This window comes from Convolutriloba macropyga, chromosome 2 (genome assembly GCF_964194025.1).
Source record: "Convolutriloba macropyga chromosome 2, txConMacr16.3, whole genome shotgun sequence".
Classification (NCBI taxonomy): Eukaryota; Metazoa; Xenacoelomorpha; order Acoela; family Convolutidae; genus Convolutriloba; species Convolutriloba macropyga.
The window spans coordinates 54,350,409-54,370,627 of NC_134469.1; the positions used below are offsets into that span (position 1 = coordinate 54,350,409).

The following is a 20,219-nucleotide window of genomic DNA, read 5'->3' on the forward strand; positions in this document are numbered from 1 at the left end:
ATCGGCATGGTATTACGTCGGCATAGTTGAACGTCATCGTTTTCGAGTAGTTATATTTGCTCAAGTGTCGGCTAAAAGGTGTGTCGGCTAATTTGTATGTCGGCCAATTGACCGGTCACGGTACGCAAAGCCTTTTACCACTTAAAACACTTCTCAATAAATTCAAGCGTCTCTTCTTGTTGTTCAAAGATTTTCTGTTCATCGATGTGTTTGGTCATTGGGGGATTCAGCACACGACAAAAACAATAAGTAATATTTTAAACACAGATAAAAAACTATTTTTTAACAAAATTATTTCATTTGGTTCTTCAAAGACTAGCTTATCAAGCATTCAAGTGTCTCATCTTGAAAACACTTCTAATACAATACATCAAAAAACAGCTTAACCTTGCAAACCCGGAATGGTCGGCATTTCAGTCAATTTCAGCGGTTATTGAAAGAACTCAACAGATATCAAATAAACAGCTCGCAAATACTAACAGAAATTCTAACTGCGCCGAACAAAATTACCTTTAGTCCTCACAAATTCGAAAACAAATACAGGTTGCTGAAAGCGCGTTTGAAAAGCGAAGTGTCAAAAACAGCCTGAAAATGGCATCCATGAGTCTAATATATGCTTGTAATTGCCAAAACTGTTGGAATTATACAAAAACGTGTTGTTAATATAGCACTTAGCTCTTAAGATTGTTAGCTAGAGTTTTTTGATGGATATAAATCAAAAGGAAACCGAAATTCGTGAAAAAATGCGTCTCAATTCCCCCCCCCATAATTTGCTACTGATCGCCCGTTTCTTCTGGAGGTATGTAGTGACTTTGAATTCTAAATGATTTTCAGAAAATTTAATGAATCGGAATGATTTGATGAAATTTTTTGTTAAACTTTTCAAAATTTTGCAGACTGATCTTTTTAAGTGAACAGTCTCTCACTTTTAGGAATGTTTAAATAAACTGGTTTTTGTTGAAATTCAAATTTGGACGAACTATGTGAAACGATACGACAAGACAATGGCATTGATCAACTTGACATCAAGTCGATAAAAATTTACTCAATTCTAAAAGGTACATAGTCGGCATGCTAGGCCTACTGCTGCTTCATAACGAGATGATTAAGGACTGATGCGAATATCTGTTAGCACTGAAACTTTGTAACTAAGACTCACTAAAAAGTAACTGGCATCTAAAAATTCTTCTGTGTTTCTCTGTTTCATTTTTGACATCACGTTTCAACATTGGCTTGCGAATGTACTCTTCTTTATATGGCGATTTAGTACATTGAACCAAGAATGAAACTATCCCAGAGAACTAAAAAAGATATCATGCAAAATGTCGGAAAAGTGATAAACGTCGGTATAGCAAAACAATTTATGTCTGACCAAGTTTTGTAAAAAAAAAACAATAGCCGAAATCTGGATTGAACTTGAAATTAAACTTGGCTCCTAGGAAATACTATTCATTTTGAATTAACCATTTGCTTCCTTAAACTGTTCCATCTGAAATAAATTCTATTTTAAAGCAAAAGCTTTTATTATTATCTTGCAGATTCTTCACTCCGAGTATCGTCCAGAATTTATATACTGAACTAAAGATCTGATGCAATTAAAATTCCCCTAATGAATGATTTGCCATTCGGTAGAAAAAACAAAGAAAATGATAAAAGTACTCAAAGGGGCTAGGGGTATTAGCCCACGCGCAAATTAGAAGACACGCCAATTGGCCGGCAGATTTTATTAAGACGGCGTGAAAAAGACCGAAATCGAAACTGTGTAATTTAAATCGAAGCGTCGACCTTATTATGTTCGGCCGTAATAATTTGTTCGGTTGTAATAGATTCATATCAAGTCCCCCGCGCCGCTGAGGCATGGCCAAATTAGCTAGCAGTAATAGCCAATTACTGTTTTACAAGTAAGGGACGCTAATTTTACCGCTTAATGCGCGGGTAGTTATCGTGAACTGTGGTTTTCGAGGATTACGTACAACTATGCCGACGTAATACTATGCCGATTATAAGAGTGCCGAAAATTTATTCAAATTTTCACCCGATAAATTTTGAAACTGCTATTACCAATTAATTATCAATTAAATGCTAACCGACTGTTGTTTTCAAAGCCACCAGGGCACGCTGGTCAGTGTTCGGTTGTGATAGATTAATATCACGGGCCGCTGAGGCATGGCCGTGGCCCGCAATTATCATTGTTTGTTTTAAATATTTCTCCCTCCAATTATTTTGTCCTGATAATTAATAAAATCCAAAATCTCACAACTTCATTGTGATTGGTTCAGAAATTTCGCGCTCATTTTAGTTAAAGTGATTTGATTGGTTTAGAAATTTATCGGGAGAAAAATGAATAAATTTTCGGCACTCTTATAATCGGCATGGTATTACGTCGGCATAGTTGAACGTCACCGTTTTCGAGTAGTTATATTTGCTCAAGTGTCGGCTAAAAGATGTGTCGGCTAATTTGTATGTCGGCCAATTGACCGGTCACGGTACGCAAAACACTTCTCAATAAATTCAAGCCTCTCTTCTTGTTGTTCAAAGATTTTCTGTTCATCGATGTGTTTGGTCATTGGGGGATTCAGCAAACGACAAAAACAATAAGTAATATTTTAAACACAGACAAAAAACTATTTTTTAACAAAATTATTTCATTTGGTTCTTCAAAGACTAGCTTATCAAGCATTCAGGTGTCTCATCTTGAAAACACTTCTAATACAATACATCAAAAAACAGCTTAACCTTGCAAACCCGGAATGGTCGGCATTTTAGTCAATTTCAGCGGTTATTGAAAGAACTCAACAGAAATCAAATAAACAGCTCGCAAATACTAACAGAAATTCTAACTGCGCCGAACAAAATTACCTTTAGTCCTCACAAATTCGAAAACAAATACAGGTTGCTGAAAGCGCGTTTGAAAAGCGAAGTGTCAAAAACAGCTTGAAAATGGCATCCATGAGTCTAATATATGCTTGTAATTGCCAAAACTGTTGGAATTATACAAAAACGTGTTGTTAATATAGCACTTAGCTCTTAAGATTGACAGCTAGAGTTTTTTGATGGATATAAATCAAAAGGAAACCGAAATTCGTGAAAAAATGCGTCTCAATTCCCCCCCCCCCCCATAATTTGCTACTGATCGCCCGTTTCTTTTTCAGACAATAAGGAATAACTTAAACTTCGATTTTCAGGTAGCAGATGATGCTAAATGTCTTTCTCAGAAAAGGTTTAATTCAAAAGAACAATATCTGACCTGTCCTCAATTTGGAAGCAATGAGACGCTCATGTAAACGTCAACTTTTCTTTTTCTTGGATTCTAAACACTCTAGTTTTTGAGTTTAATTATGTTTGCAGTTTTTAAAATTTGTTGTTTTAACCTTGCTTTCTAGATCATTTTCTTTTAACCTGCTTCATAATCAAGTAACTTCGATTAACATTTTCCCGAACTGCTTGATTCTTAATATCCATTATCTAAGGGTTTATATCACATAAGCGCAGACAAAGCGTGAAAATGTTGTCAGTGTGACAGATGTTGAAATTCCGGCCTACATTTTTCTTGAAGAATTAAAAAAACTTATAAAACATCTCTTTAAGGATTGGTTCAGTTTTTCAAGAGTTTGCAGTGGTACTCCTTTTGTATCACTCCTCAAAAGATATCGATAGGCGAAAATTGACTTAACAAAATAAATACAGAGTAACATAAAGTACTGTGGTACATAAAATTGTGGGTTGGAGCAATTTAGAAATAAGGCGTGTTTATTACAAGCATTCGAAAAGAGCATTCCATATCTTCGCTTAACAGAGAACATTTGAAAAAAGAATGCTTGTTGAATGCGTGAATAAGTCCTAGATGCTTACATTTTCCTAGGAAGTCGCCTACCCAATTTAGTGCTAGATTTTAAAACATAAAATACGTGTTCCATGCAAGGTTGCGTGACTCTTCAAAATTCTGACTGACTCCTCGAACCGCGACTTGATTTGCGAGGAATGCGACAATTGTCTCAGCGACTTTGTCGGAGTTACTGACATATATCTAAACCTGTCCGCTCTAGTGATACTAAATTTTTGTTGTACGAAATCTGTGGATATATTTTAACGCCAGGGAACAATTTGTTATTATTGTTTGCAATTATAACTTAGAGAAACAATTAGTAACTTTAGAGAAACAATTTAACTTTAAAAACTTTAAAGAAACAACAAGCTTTAGAGAAAGACCTAATAACTTTAGAGAAACAATTGAATAAGAGTATTCGAGCACGTTATGGTCCAACAACGAGATCTTAAAACTAAATATTCAATCATGTCTATAGAAAACTGGAAAACTGTCTATGGAAAAGACTGGGCTACTTCTGGAAGCTAAAAAACGAACTCCTACCATCATTTAGACTAGAAGAGAATACATTCCCTACCTGGCGTATTAGCGAGCACAAAAGAACTTGGAAACGCTCTTCTAACTCCAAAATTACTAGTCAAAGACTTGAGCGCTCAATTGTCAAAAAAGCTCTTAAGGACTGGAGTAATCTACCCGCCCGGCTAAAAAACTATGGAACAGAACAAAAATTGGCTTAAAAATAAAAAAACCATCGCATGCAGCAGCTTGCAAATTGTAGCAACTACGCGTCTTATGGTGCCATCAACCGGCGAGAAATTAGATTTATAAAACTTAGTTAGCGGCTGAAATCTTTATTCTTGTTGGTCCTTTTATTCTTCTTGGTCGAGATTGGCCAAAAAAGATATCCTAAATAGTAATATAATATTACTACATTTTGATTCGCTGTCTGTACATTTCTGGGCACTCCTGTTACAATAAATAATATGTTACAACTACTTAGGAATAAAATTTTTTTTATACATTAAACCTTTGTTCTGTTTCTTGTTGCGCGCACTTTGATGTTGTGATGTTTTTCAATTTAGACTGGAGCAGTCCGATGATGATGAAGGACTCCTATTAGGACAGAGTGGCCGGTTGATGTGTACTGATCATCTGCACACAATCTATTATGATATGAAGGTAACTCCATAAACAATTTGCCTCCGTATGGCATCAACAAATTTATCTGATTGGTACTCTACTAGACATTGATCTACTCACGGCTGTAAGATTTCTTGGCAAATAGTTGATTGTGAGATTTTCGGCTTATATTGCCAATATTTCGTCACTACTTGTCAGTTTGCATCACTTTTCAATTGTAAAACAGGTGACGTTCACAGCACATAATAATTACGAAATAATGGAAAAATTCTCGCGAAACAATTTAACTCAATTCCGCATTGTAAAAGCATGCAATTGGAAGAAAGAGAAGCATGCAGACAAGAAACTTCATTGAAATTTCACAGAAGTTCCAAAATTTCAAGTCTTTGCACTGCGGATTAAAAAGAGAAATCGCAGATTAGCATTAACCAATAGGGTGGCTCAAAGGCTCTTTGGCATCTGAATTGGTTCTCAATTAATTAGTAGATATGTTTCTCAAATCAATATTTAGGCTAATTGAGATTATATCAGTCACAAACAGTCCTGGGAATTTAGTTAACTTTGTACCAGAGTATATTAGTGATCAAGTAATAAAATCAAGTTTACCAAACTCTAGATTCCAAATTTTTCGATCGGGTCTAATCAATAATTTTTTGAATTGCTCTGCTATTCTATAGATGTGAAGTTCACCAAAACTTCTGAAAAGTCATAGTTAGGGTGTTAAGTGCAATTGCCCCCCTTCCCCAACCTCTGCCTCTACATTCACTTTACTACGACCCTCCCTCAGCTTAAGCGAGCTGTAAACAAAAGCAGAACAAAGCTTGTGAAGTTATAGAGATTGTATTTGCCTGCACTCTTTGTCAAAACTGACGATACTCATATTGCCCTAAACATTACCGTCTTTTTGTTTCAGTCTTCTTTCTGTGACGTTGACTCTGCTTCATCAGGTTAGCAATCTTCGCTCTTAATTCATTGAGATGCTGTTGTCCTGGCTATTAAAAATTTTTGGAAAAAGTCGAAAAAAATGTTAATACAGTATCTACTCAAATCAATTAACTGTTGCTTACTATGTCTAATTTCAGCGTCTTATTTCCTTATCAGTCCCCTTGTTATGGGAAATATCAATTATTGTTGCGACCCCATTATATGGGGAGGAACTATATAATCAAGTGGGTGTTTTTTGTTAAATCGATTTTCGTCGATCGATTTATTCATTGTACAGGGCTGTGAGTGGTATCATCAGAAAGCTTGTCAAGCGTAGAATTTCGAAATAAAATGATTTTTTTCTAATTTGGCGTTTTACCAGGAGTTATACGAAGGTTTGGCCTAACTTCAGTTGTTTTGTTCAAATTTTTCGTCATTTCTGCTTAAATATTTTCTTATTTTTGATCAATTTTTGCTTAAAGTACAAATTTTTTAACGACTGTATCATTGGTTCTACATTTAAAGATAAAAAAGAGTTGGTGAATCGTTCGAACCAACTGTTTTTTTGCTAAATTTTCAGCTAAGTTTTCGAAAAGTCATGATAAAATGGAAGCAAATTTGCCTATTTGGCCTTTTTGTCCAGTTTGACCCATAGTGCAGACATAAAAACTGTTGACAGAATTTTCGTTTGCTCAGATATGAGCTTATTGTACCTCCGGTTCAAAAGAAAGTTTTCTGGAAATAGCAGTTTTTCGCTAATTTACTGATTTCTTAAAAAAATGCATAGTTTATTTTTGATTTGTTGATTTTCGTTTGCAAAAACAACACTACGGAACGTTTCAGAAAAATTGAGTTTTTCAACAAGCGTGCAGCGATAGGAAGGCCAGTTTTGGTCTCATCGTTAACTTTTGTAATGAAAAAGGATTCGGATTGTTTTTTGTATCTGTCCTTTTTCATATTATTTTTGCTATGTTTTCATGCCAATTAAATGCAAGTCTGTTTTCATTGAAAAGATCAAATAAAAACATGTCCCATTTACGTTCAAATGAGGTTCATTTGAATGAATCCTGTGGGTTTTTTTTTGCGTGAAGCGCTTGGTTTTTGTTGCTCCGACTATTTGTTTTCGTTTTTCCATTTTAGATGAATTCTTAGTTTCGCTAGAATTGGATGTCCTTTTTGTAGTTTTGTGACTAAATCGAATTAATGAAATGTTTGATTTGGTGATGATGGAGCTATCAAAGAAACTATCTAATGCTATCAATTGCTACATTATTGTTTTTAGGTAGTTTAACTCTGTATATATCCAAAATTATCAATGATCTTTGTTATTGACTTTTTGATCCAATTAGCTCTTTCATTTAACTAAGGACCAATTTTTATTTCTTTTAAGGCTGAAGCAGCAAGAGCAAGACCAGTTTTGGTCTAAATGTGAAATTTTGTACTTTAAAAAATATGCGCACTGTAATTGTCAGCTCTATATTTTTTTTTCCAAATACATTTGCTTTTTGGTTTTTTGTATATGTTAGTTACAGAAGACAATGAATTCAAATCAAACCTTCCTCAGGTTATTCGCAGCGGAAAGCAGATGGTATTTTGGCTTCAACAACGTTTGCGTAAAGTTGTTTGGAATTTTTTTCTACCTGTGTTCGTTGTTAATTTGTAGTCTTCTCGCTCAGTCTTACTAATGCCTTGTCCAGTTGGCTTCCTAAGCAGTAGCAAGTTACTCTTTTTACCTTTATTTCATTTGAAAGCTCACGGTTGTTTTCGTTTGCCGCTTTAAATTATTTGGTTTTAAAAAATGAGTACTTGCCACATTCAATTCTGTTTCTGCCACCTTTTAGCGTAGTCTAGGCAAAGGGAAGTCGCATTCCCTTTAAAATGAATTTTATTTTAGTCTTCGTTGCTGTTTTATTATTTAAACAACGGCTTTTGGCCATGATACTGCAAGTTTTAATATTTTTTTTGAAAAGTTTTGACAAATTCCAATTTTTGAGATTCGCATGTTGTTTTGTGCTATCTTAACATTAATGGCACGTTAATGAGAAGTCGCCAATGTCTTCACTGTCGTGGAAAGAAGGTGCAATTGATTTTTCAAAAAAACTATTTTAGTGATCAAATTATGATTTTATTGTCTTTGACACCGTTTCTTCACAAAATTGAATTGACTTTTTTGGTCCTTGCCTGTAGTTTAATGAGATTGTGGACAATGACAGGTCTCAATGATTTTTTTAAATCTTCACTAATGAAGCCACTGAAGGACTTCAGTTTATGGGTAATGGCTTTGAAGACTTCGATTATAATCGTTTTCATAAATTGTAGACGTATTTTCTAAATATGACTACGAGTTGTTTATTCTCAATAAATTCAGGTGACAATTCTTTTCTGGTTGGATGGAAGTCATTTAGTTTAGTATTTTATTAGATAGTAATTTATTTTTTGCATTAGTTTTTTAAATAGGTAGACATTGAGTTTTGGTCGTAAGTAATGCTTGCTGTTTTTATTTGATTTAGTTGCTTGTCTAGTCTCTTATGCTCCTTAATATCAGGAATGATTGGCCCGCTAATGTGTTTTTCTTTAATTGGTATAATATTTTGAGATCAAAAGGGTTTTATGTTTACCCCAATTGTTTCCAAAAATTAATCGATTTTTTGAAACTTTTCTATTTCTGCCGCGTTTGGTAGACACTTAAGTCAAAAACCTTTTTGAGCGCGGTCTGAACATTATGTGCTAACGCACACTTACCAGCTTTTTTGCTTTTTGTACCTGGGAAGCTGCAATTTCAGCGTAGAAATATTGAAGTACTATTGGTTTTTTGCAACATTGATTCTTTGAAACTTTTCTATCTCTTCCTCGTTTGGTGGACACTTAAGTCAAAAACCTTTTTGAGCGCGGTCTGAACATTATGTGCGAACGCACACTTCCCAGCCTCCTTGTTTTTTGTACCTGGGAAGCTGCAATTTCAGCGTAGCTATATTGAGGTACTCTTGATTTTATGCAACTCAAAGATTTTAATTTGTAATGGAGCGTTGTATTTTTGACGAACCAAAAGTTAGTATGGTGATATGTTTTCTAATCAATCGAGTGTTAGAAAAGAAATGCAGCGCGCGTTAAAGTTGGGGTTTAACTGTTGAAGAATTTTTAAGAGCGGAGCGAATTGAGTGTTATTTTGTTCATTCCGCTGTTTTCCAGTGAGCGAGAAATTGAGCTGTAATAAGTTTTCTGAGCAAGCGAAATTTTTTGTGTACATGGAGTTTTTAAATGCATTTTTTTGTTGCTGATACCTAAGATTTTTTTTACTTTAAATAAGATTATAAAAGTTAAAGCTACATTTGCAAAGATAATATTAACGAATTAATCTAATTAATGGGTTTTCGGTTTTTTCGGATTTTGTTTATTTCAGCGACTCTTTGCGCACTGTTGAAGAAAAAACAGATCAGTTGCTGTGTGTGAAAGAGAAGTTTCACGTGTTACTAAGTTTGCATTGATTAAGTTTAGTCCAGAGTATGACAGCAATTCTATAAATTTTGAACTGTTTCTATTATTTTGTAAAATATCTATATTAAAATCCCAACAAACAACGTGTTTTTCTTATTTCTTTGCATCTAAGGACTTTATGTGATCCGATGGGAAGTATAAAATTTTCTCAAATTGATAAATTTGTGATCTATAAGAACGTTATAAAAATGTCGGTGGTATGATAGCAATTTTTGCACTTAAACTTTGAACATTTCGTATATTGCTCTTATTTGTGTTTATTTTTCTCATTTTGTCTGATAGAAATGCTCCTACACCTCCATCAATTCCGTCGAAATTTTATGTTTCTTTTGGAATAGACATTGAAAGAGTATAAGCTCTAGTTTAGATGTCAGTTCTGCTCCATGTTTCTGTGAATATAATTACAGAAGGTTTTTGGTCAATGTCTTCCAAATAAACTTCCAAGTTGCTCGGGATTTCGTCTTAACAATCTTAGATTTATTGGGCAAATTTGTTCGCTCATTCTTTTTGTCCCTCGCGTTCGTTTTTTTGTTTATCGTTTTTCTTTAAAATATATAGAGATAAAAAACAAGAAAATCGAAGACAAAAAACGTTTTTTTTTTTTCATTTTCTCCCACTTGTTCTTCCTTCTTCTCTTCTTTGTCCCTCTCCTCTTCTTCCCTTCCTACCCTTTCCTCCCTTTTTTCTCCCTCCTTTTCTTTCCTTCCCTTTACCCCCCTCCCTTTACCCCCTCTTAATGTTGTGGTATAACTGATTTGGAAAAAAAGAATAAAAAGAGAAAGAGAACTGTGTTCGTTGATCTTTTACTCAAGGGCATTATTTTTGTAATAGTTTTTTCTGATTTCTCTAATGTCGTTTTCTACTGAACTTTTGGCTTATTCCGTAGGTTTCCTTACCTTCTAGAATGTAGTCTTGAAGCAGCGTGAAAAATTTGCCCGTACTTGCATTTTTGAGAAGATCAAGTATTATTTTAAAATCAAGTATTATAAAGTACACTTGATTGGTAAAGTGTATATTCATTTTAAAACATACCCTCTTTTGCTGGAAATTATTTCTCTCCTGTAGAAAAATGTTTTTTGTTAAAAAAAATCTGCGTTATTACTTTCTAACATGCGCTTCTCGTTTGCTTTCAGGCGACTTGAACGAGGTTCTGGAGTCGAATTTCTGCTCTGCGGAAGTAGTGGAAATCATGGAGACAGGAGGAGATGAGAAGAAGCTTCGGAAAGTGTCAGGGCTCCTGGATATAGGGAACGGCTGTGGTAAATGTACGGCGGTGTACACACGTGTGGTCAAAGTCATGTTGCTGATCGGAGGAAAATCACTTGGTAAGCTGGCCGACTATTAATCTCCGGCTTGGAAAGCTTATTCAGAAAAATTTGCTAATGGTGATTTTGTTATGAGGAAAGATTAAACTCCGAGTTCCCGTATACTCGACGTGATGCTGTACTTTCACAATTGCACCTAGTTCCTTTCTGGCAGCATGATCATTTTTTATATTCTGATTCTCATTCAATTTTCTCCTAAGATCCGAACAGAATTAAATGCATAGTATATGTAAACTTATGGCAATAGGTCGATCATGCACGCTAAAAAGTTTCCAACCGAGCCCTTCTGAACGAGGAGAGCAAAAAAGTTTTGAAAGCATTTAAGTCTGGATGTGAGCGCCTGACAAGATAGACTAGAAAATCTAAATTTTTTTGATCGCACGAAAGTGCAAACCGAGGCGTTTTCAGCATGAAATGGTCTGTGTTTTTGCTGTTTCGAATGGACGAAAGAACATACACGGACACTTTCTACATGAGACTATGTAGTCATAGAACAGACCAATTCAAAAATTCTAAATAGTGCCTTTTAGCAACACAGACAATGGCCTTCCTTAATTTCTTGCATGTTTTTCTGGAGGATCTCGACAGAATTTACAGTGCTTTTTACAGGACAGCTGGAGGCAGCAAAACTTTCTTCAACATTGAGTAAATTTTGCATGTGTTGAGATAAGATGTATCCAATCAATTACCTGTACCAAGAATCTTATCATATTTTAGAGCCTAATTTAATTTTCAGACTTCGAAAATAATGGCGTTCTCAATTTTCAAGAAAAAAATTCACCTTTTTCAGCACTCCTTTAAAACGTCTCAGATATTGTGATGTGACCTTTTTGTTGAGCAACAGAAAAAGGAGTAATCGAATGAAAAACGTTTGCACCTTTGTAAACATCACATTTGTCGAAACGCCAAATCAGTGCCATCTAGGCTTTCTTCTGTTTGCTTGCCTCCTGGTGCGTTTTTGTTAAAGAGAAGAATCTGCCGAACACTGTGTTCATCGCAACACATAACAACTCACTTTTGGAGTCGGTTTCTATGAGTCCTGTTATCCATTGACTGTTTCTACTTTTTCTTTGGGCTCATCGCAATTCCCTATTTGGCTTTTTGCCCCATTTCATGTTTTGGTTAACTTTACTAGTTATTGATTTGGGTGGCTCTTTTACGAACCACCAGATTACGTTTGCACCCATAGACATTGCTAACTGTTATTTCGAGTTTCATTTGACACAAACATTATGGATGATTCGAAACCTTGTATATTTACCTTAATACTCAATATTTGCAATCCTGCAAATGGAGCCGGCGACGTCAAAGACACTTTAGTTTTTGATTTAAACAAGGAGGCTCGGGAATGTGCGATGGCACATAAGGTTCCGACCCCGCTCATCCACAATTTTGGCATAATTGTCTACCAAATAAGGAACAGATAGAACAACCCAAATATTCTTTGGGAATCCCAAAAAAGCCCAAGTATTGTTCAAAAAAATTGTGTATGAACGATAAGATAGCCTCCAAAGCAAATAACTCAGTGGAGAAAAAATCGATGCATTAGATTGATGTGATATGCCAATATTAAGAAAGCGGGTCAAGACGAACATCAAAATCAAACAACAACAACAACAAACATTTATTACATCAAAAACTTTATGTCCGTTTTAAAAACAAAAATTAATAACAAAGTCAACATACCGTCAGATAAACCTAAAACTCAATAAAATAATTTATAAATCACCAGAAAAGATATGGGACCAGTCCATAAAGGTTTGGTAACAATTAGACAAAAAAGAACAAAAACAGTAAAGTTAAAAAATTCGCTCATTTTTTAAAACAATTAACTTCAAAGTAATGAAAACCATTAGAAATCAAGTAAAATATCCCAAAGGTTTAAGATTACCAATGCTTCTATAGAAGAGCATTAGGACCTGTCCTTATTCAACTTTTTAAGAGGCTAAAAAGAACAACAAAAAACAACAAACAAAAATTCAATTGAGACTTTCCAGAAAACGCTTGTCAAAACCGTCCAGCCACATTTTAGCCCTCAAAAATATATTCGATTGCACCTTTCTTCAAACACCGATAATATAGTATGTGGCCAATCATTAGTGAGACTAGTTGCCATTCATTAGTGAGGTAACGCGTACTCAAAAAGAGAAAAGGGCGAAAGTATATAATACTTTTGATTTTTTCGAAACAAAATTACATCCAAAGTTATGACAGATATTAATTACAAAATCAAATATTTAAATAGGGTCCTTTATTCATCCAGAGGAAGCCCATGAGACCTGCAATTATGCAGAATATGTCTTGCGTCTATAAAAAGAAAGTCAAGAATGACAAAAAGCAAATTAATTTACTTTGAAAAACCGGTGTCGAAGCCAGTAGGGTCATAACGAATTCTTTAAAAAATAGATTTTGGGACACCAATCCTTTTTGACACCTTCCCTTGAAGCCTATAATGTCATATTTGACCTGTAATTAACGAGATTAGGTAACAAAATGAAAAATAAAAAGAAGGAAAAGATAGTCTCCAAAGCAAATAACTCAGTGGAGTAAAAAACGATGCAATACATTGATGAGATGTGCAAATATTAAGAAAGCTGGTCAAGATGAACAGCAAAAACAATCAAAAAACAACAACAAACATTAATTACATGGAAAAATTCAGGTACGAAACAAAAGTTAATAACAAAGTCAAGATTAGGCGATAAAGACGATAAAGAACAAAATATAGTAAAGATAAAAATTCGCTTATTTTTTTTTAAAATTAATTTCGAAGTAATGAAAACCATTAGATATCAACCGGAGGCATCCAACAGGTTTATGGTCACCTTTACCGCTAGAGAGGCGCATTAAGACCTGTCGGTATTCAATTCTTTATACGGCTACAAAAAGAACGGCAAATAGACAACAAACAAAAAATCAAAGAAAACTTGCCAGAAATCAATTTAGAAGCCGTTACGCCATATTTTGGCCCTCAAAATATGCTGGATTGCATTTTCTTCGAACACCGATAATGTAGTTTGTGACCTCTTTTTGAGGAGGCTAGGTCACAAATAGAAAAGAAAGAAAAAAAGCAAAAACTAATTAATACTTAATTTTGGTTATTTTTTTAACGAAAAAATTATTATGTCATGAAAGCCATTAATCACAGAATGAAATAAACAGGTTTGTTTATTCGTCAAAAGGAAGCCCTTGAGACCTGCAACTATTCATAATGTTTCTTACCTCTAAGAAATGAACGTCAAATGTGACAATTTTCTAAAATTAATTTATTTTTATTGTGCAAACCCGGGTCGAAGCAGTAAAGTCATAACGAGCTGTTTAAAAACATCAGATTTTGTGACACCAATCCTTTTTGACACCTTCCACTGACACCAATATTATCATGTCTGACCACTAATTAACAAGACTAGGAATCAAAGAGACAACAAAAGGAACAAAATTGCGAAAATAAAAAGTTTTTCTTTAGTTTTGGAAAGTGATAGCTTTCATAGTCATGAAAGCCATCAACTATCTACGAATATCAGAATATCGGCTCATCTATTTGTTGACGAAAAGCCTACAAAACCTATCACTGTAGAGGAAATTTCATACGACCAAAACGACAAAGTAAGAATGACAATTAAAGACAAAATTTGAAAATTCAATTAATTTCTTCAAGAAAGGAGTGTCGAGGCCGTTAAAACAATAATCTATATCTTTCAGAATTTTTATATGTTCAATTTTGTCTTTTTTGAACGCTTATAATGTGGTATGAGAACTGTCAATAATGTTATATTTTGACAAGACTAGAAAACGTGAAAAACTGGCAAAAATCTAAAAACACGAAAATCTGAAATCTAGTAGTATCAAAGTCAGAAAACAGTAACTTCAGGCTTAAAACCGCAATCGAGACTAAAATATAAATCAGTAGAATGAAGAAGTTTTCTTTCTTTGCTGACACTAAGCTACAAGTTGGCCAAATTAAGAAAATAGAGGAAAAGTTCATTAAGCCATTATTTATTTAAGAATCAATTATTTTTAAAAGTCGAAACGACCATAAACTTTCAAGTAAAAAACTAAAGGCATTAGCTTGGAGTTGCTTAGGAAGCCAATTGGACCTATCACTTCTGAGCTCTGATTTGATATGTTATGTTCTTTATTAATAAAAAAGGTCTTTTAAAAAAAAAGACCGGCTGATTACATTCCGATTTCTTTTTGGGTCGTAACAGTCCACGATTGGCCCAAAACTAGCCCTGATAATGCTTAATGTCCATTAGGAACAATTTGTTTTTCGAATGTTGTAGATATAGATATTTTGTTAGTTGAAAACTCAAAAATAAATTCTGCTTTTTTTGATAATCAAAATTGACAAAAATTTAGGCAGTAATTTCGGAAAATGTGAATAAAAACAACATGTTCACTCTACTTTTCTCAGAAGTTTAAATTTCGATAACTCCCTGTCGAAAGCGAAAATTAAAAAAAATCTTTTCTTCCATATTCTAAGCTGTACAAGCTTTCTAATGATATCAGTCTCAACTCTCTACGATGAATATATCGATCGGCGAAAATTGACAGAACAAAAAAACCCAAGAGGGGTCGGAGCACTGACAACCGACAATAAGGGAGCGAGCAAAATGCATTAGAAAAATTGTACAGAATTAGCTGACTTCCCATAAATCAAGCAAGACAAAGCAATCTGAATTTCATTATTAATAGCCGCTTTAGCAATTCCAGGCGGCTATTATTGCGCTCCTATTTTTGAAAATTTAAAGAATTTGAATTGTATTGGGTTGCTGTCTTTTTTAAAGATCTATTCACGCATTTTCATGATTTTTGAAGTCAAATTGGAGTAGTGATTTTGGTCACGCCGAAACAGGAAATGCGGCGTGAATTTATTTCGTTCTAATTTTGAAGTAGAGTGAGAAAACGGCGTTTGAACAAAAATTTCTTTTCTCGCTAGTGGTTTTTTGTTCACATGCGGCAATTTCACTTTGATATTTACTGTTTTTTCGATCGGATTTTTTTTCAAAATGGTTTTCCCAATCCATTCATAGTTCATTCTAGGCCTAGTTTTTTGTTAGAATCAGATTGACTTTTCTCGCTAGTGGTTTTTTCTCGCCAGCGGCATTTTGACATAGATCTCCTATTTTTTGTTGTTTTTAATCTGACTTTTTAGAATTGGTTTTTTCAATTCAGTCATAGTCCGTTCTAGGTCTAGTTTTTTGTTTAGTCAATGAAATTTCTTTGAATTGTACGCTAGGACTTGTCCTGCTATGTTTTTTAACTTATTCTAACAGATTTTTGTTTCGTCTTACCCTGACTTCTTGGAATTGACTTTTTCAGTGACTTACCTCGCTCAAAAAATGACTGCTGAACTCACTTAATGAACTTTAAGTTTTATGAACATTTACTAGTTTAAGATCAATAGTGTGCATCTAAGTTGTGCCAAACGTATATGCCCTAATTCTTGAGTATTAGAGTCTTTGGTTTTTGTCTTTAGGGCTTTCTCCTTATAGAGCGTATGTAAAAATGACTGTCCGAATCTAAATGAAAAGTCTAGTGGTCTGTGAAAGGACTTGTGGTCAATCTGTGTATCTTATTTCGAAAGTTGTTTCTATTCATGGAAGGCCACAAGCGTCTATCGCGGCTATTTTCCGGCAATCTGCGGGCTATGTTTTAATCCGCTTAACTTGTCCTGCACATTTTCCGTTTTAAGTAATTCACGACTTTCGCGTTTGACTCGTGACTTACCTTACTCAATGTTTCAATTGAATGGATTTTATATTTTTTCACTCATTGAATTTCACAATGAAGTGATTACGGCCAAGGTTAAAAGAGCAAAATTAAAAGACACCGATGAAGCCCGGAATAAACCGATAAAGTCATAGTCCATTAGGATATCAAAGATCATTCGAGCGATCGCTAGCTGGCACTATTATTATGCTTAAAAGCCTTAAGTTTAGAAGCTGATTAGGTATATTTTCAGAATCTAACCGAAACTGCACCTCCAGTTATAACACTTGTTGACATTTGAAACAAATTCCTCTTTCTGTCAATCGAGATTTGCATCAACGACGGTTATTTTTCGGCAGTACGCCATCTATGTTTCAGTTATTTTGCTCGTTTTTAGTCGAGTTTGTGTTTTTTGCTGATTTTTTTGTTATGTGCTTTAAGTGGGATTTGAAACTTGAAAGATTTTATTTTTTTGCAGTTTTTGTTTTTTTATAATCTTAAGCAAGTTTTCTTGTCTATTATGACTTGCCTATTGTTTTCGCTAGCATTTCAATACTATTATTTGTTCAAAGGAAATTTCTTTTGACTTTGTGTACCATATTAATATATCAAAATTCCTTAATTCTTTCTAGTTTTTAATTCAAGTTGTTTTAAAGAGCATAGTTAAACATGAATTGACTTCAAGTTTTTTTTATTTCTCGTGAATGGTTTTGGTATGTACTATTTTTCGAAAGTTGTTTCAATTCATGCAAGGCCACATGCGTCTATCGCGGCTATTTTCCGGCAATCTGCCGGCTATGTTTTTAAATAAATGGTTCAAAGTCATTTCAGAGTTGCTAGAGGTAATGAATTACTGCATAGTTGCTAGAGGTAATGGAATCGTTATCAACTTTTTAATAACACGAGTTTTGGCAATTTTTTGATAAAATTTGATTTTCGGCATTTTGAGATTCGGCAACTTTTGAGTTTCGGAAATTTTTTGTTAAAAGTTTATGGATCTTAATGAGCCATTGAAATTACTTAAGGCTTAAAATAGGAATACTGGATAGTCTCGTTAGGCAAGGGAAAGGTTCTGAAGATAGAGATCACAAATTGGGGTTAAAATTTTTGATGGGTCAAGATTTTGTTAAAATTTTTGATTGGTTTTTTGTCATTTATTGATTTTAACTATCTTTACTGGCTTACGAATCTGTCCCACAGACGGGTTACTTAGCAGAACGCCAGAGACGCAAAAATTGTTTTGAAGATTTTTTTCAGCAAAATCTAAAAACTTTCTTTAAATTTTGCGCTTCTCAGTTTTTTTTGGAGAATTTGGCTACTTTTTGTGGCAAATTTTTGAACTGTGTCATATATGGCCTTCAGATTAAAAGCTTAGCAATTTGTTAGCAATTATTGTTATTTTGTTTAGTTTGCTTGATTCTTTTACGATCTCAACTTTTGAGATTTTTTCTCTTTGACTGGGATTGCTCAATTGATCTGCTGGTCAAATACGTTAGGTCTGTTTTTCATTCAATTCTTTGGATTGTATTTCAATTTCAGGACTTGTCCTGCTATGTTTTTTTACTTCGCCGAATAAAAACTTTTCGCTTTACCTCATTTTGCCGCCTTTTCGACAATTTGCGTGAAATCTTGACTTCTCTTGGCTAGTTGTGTTCTCCTGCTAAAAGTGTTTTTAGAAAGCAGTTGCTCAGGAAACCAATTAAAAATGAACAGAGTCAGTATCAAAAAACGACATTAGAAATAGAAACGGGATAAACCCATAAAGCCCGATTTTAGATGCCCGTTACTCGAACTTTGTTCTTAGTTACCATCTCTAATGCTTATTGGTATTGATACTAGCCCCTGTGTGGTCTCACTACGAATGGGAATCAACGGTCGCTATTTTCCGGCAATCTGCCGGGTATGTTTTATCATTTCTTGGGTTGGAGCGTTGTGCAAACGCACGTTTGTTTTCATCCTTGTCTTATTTAGCTGAGAAAATTGCTTCGATAGTAATGCTTGTCGCCAGCTGTCATTAATGGATCTATTTAGTCTTTTTTTCCCAGCAACGTGACAAAATAATAGTTGGGGTGAACTGAATTGATTTGGAAAATAGCCGCGAATGAAAATAGACCCTAGTAGAATTTTCGCTAAGCTCAAATTCTCATCATCTATTATTGGTTACTTGAAGTTAATTTGACTTAATTCTAGGTATAAAGGGGTTCTTTATGGCCGTGAGTCTGATGCTGATGCAGTTGATTATACGAGAGTACGAGGAGTCGTCGAGTGGAGTCCACGACGAGGCAGACTTAGACACTTTCAAGCAGAACGTCAGGAAAGCATTCGACAAGTAAGAGCACATACTTCATATTGATAACAGTAGCCGATTCAATTAAAATATCGTCTGTTAATATAGATGTTAGTTAATAAACAAGAATATATGTATGTTTTGACAATGAAAGAGTTTATTTGTCAGGTTCAAGTTATTTATGCAGGTTATTTGGTGAAAGTGTTCAATAAAGCTTTGAGATATTTAACAATGAATTCCTCGAAAGGATTTATGCAACCTAAAAACAAATTGTTTCGAGAAGTATCCCGAAAAATTGGTTCTCTGTAACGTGAAAAATTAGACCAGTAATTTTGCATTCGATTATATGAATATTACTCGAGGCTCCTGGAAAATGTCTTCTGTATTTGTTTAGTTAACTTCTAACTTTCAGTTTAGTTACTTTTATGAGCTTTAAAAATTCACACCCGCTATTTTAGCGTTTAAAAATTCACACCCGCTGTTTTAGCGTTAAATTAAGGTCTTGTTAAAAATTTTAAAGACTTTAAAAGTATATATTTGATTAGTTTCTAGGTCAAGGGATTCCAGTCTTTTTTAAAATGCCATAGAAACTAAAATTGAAATAGCTTATGTGCTATTCTTGAACTTTATCCTTAAACCTTCATATGTGACACAGAAAAGAAACAGTTCCATTCGTGAAATCTGTTGTGTTCTTCAGATACTGGTATATCTACTCCACATTTAATCTGGGCTCTGACTGGCCAACCGGCATCGAGAACTTCAAAGCCAAATGCCTGTCCAATGATCTATCCAAAAAGAACCAACCCAATTACGAAGAAGCTAACTCTCAATATATCATATGAACAGAGACAACATCAAGTTGATTTAACATTCAACATTACTGATTTGAGACAGACACACCATTGAACAATGAGTAAAAAGATGTAAAGCATAGTTTAGAGTTAATGGTATTTTAGTTGCATTGTAATTAATTGCGTTAAGCTTCAATTTACGTAACTGCTCTACCCCTCTTCGTCCCTCGGCGTCGTGGAGCTTAAACTTGAAGGCACGCAGTCCTGAAATTTACATTTATTGGGTGGGGTACTATTATTCACAGAGGCGCTAGAGAAAATGGCAGACGTACCAAAATATAGAAATTTTACTGCTGTCCAATCACAGTCGAGAAAACGGGGATATTGTTTTCTGATTGGCTGATTGCTCAACAAATTCTCCATGTTTTAAAATTGGATATGCGCGTTAACGTAAAATGGATGAGAAATTGCGATAAGCCGAAACAGAAAAATGTACTTGGGGTGGGGGGTGGGGAATGGTCTCACGTTCGGTTGTGATAGATTCATATCAAGTCCCACAGGCCGCTGAGGCATGGCCATGGCCCGAAAGGCATGGCCAGATGCGGTAAAAATTAAAATCTAGCATTAGGCTTTGTCCAATTTAGGCTAATTGAACACTTAAAATACAGTGTTTTAAATTTCTCAACCAATCACATTCGTTGAAATTTCTACCTTTTGGT

General features: G+C 34.5%; 1 protein-coding gene across 7 annotated transcripts in view; it reads left to right on the top strand.

Annotated features, from left to right (window-relative positions):
* LOC142334498 (uncharacterized) overlaps nt 1-19,713 on the top strand; it is a 653,384-nt gene extending 633,671 nt beyond the window's left edge. For all 7 annotated transcript variants that reach the window (XM_075382580.1, XM_075382581.1, XM_075382583.1 and 4 more), the window contains 5 exons: nt 4,909-5,005; nt 5,880-5,913; nt 10,519-10,710; nt 18,613-18,751; nt 19,407-19,713. In XM_075382580.1, coding sequence (XP_075238695.1) covers nt 4,909-5,005; nt 5,880-5,913; nt 10,519-10,710; nt 18,613-18,751; nt 19,407-19,551 — 607 coding nt within the window. In that variant the 3' untranslated portion in view covers nt 19,552-19,713. The remainder of the gene's footprint in view (nt 1-4,908; nt 5,006-5,879; nt 5,914-10,518; nt 10,711-18,612; nt 18,752-19,406) is intronic.
* The last annotated feature ends 506 nt before the right edge of the window (nt 19,714-20,219 follow it).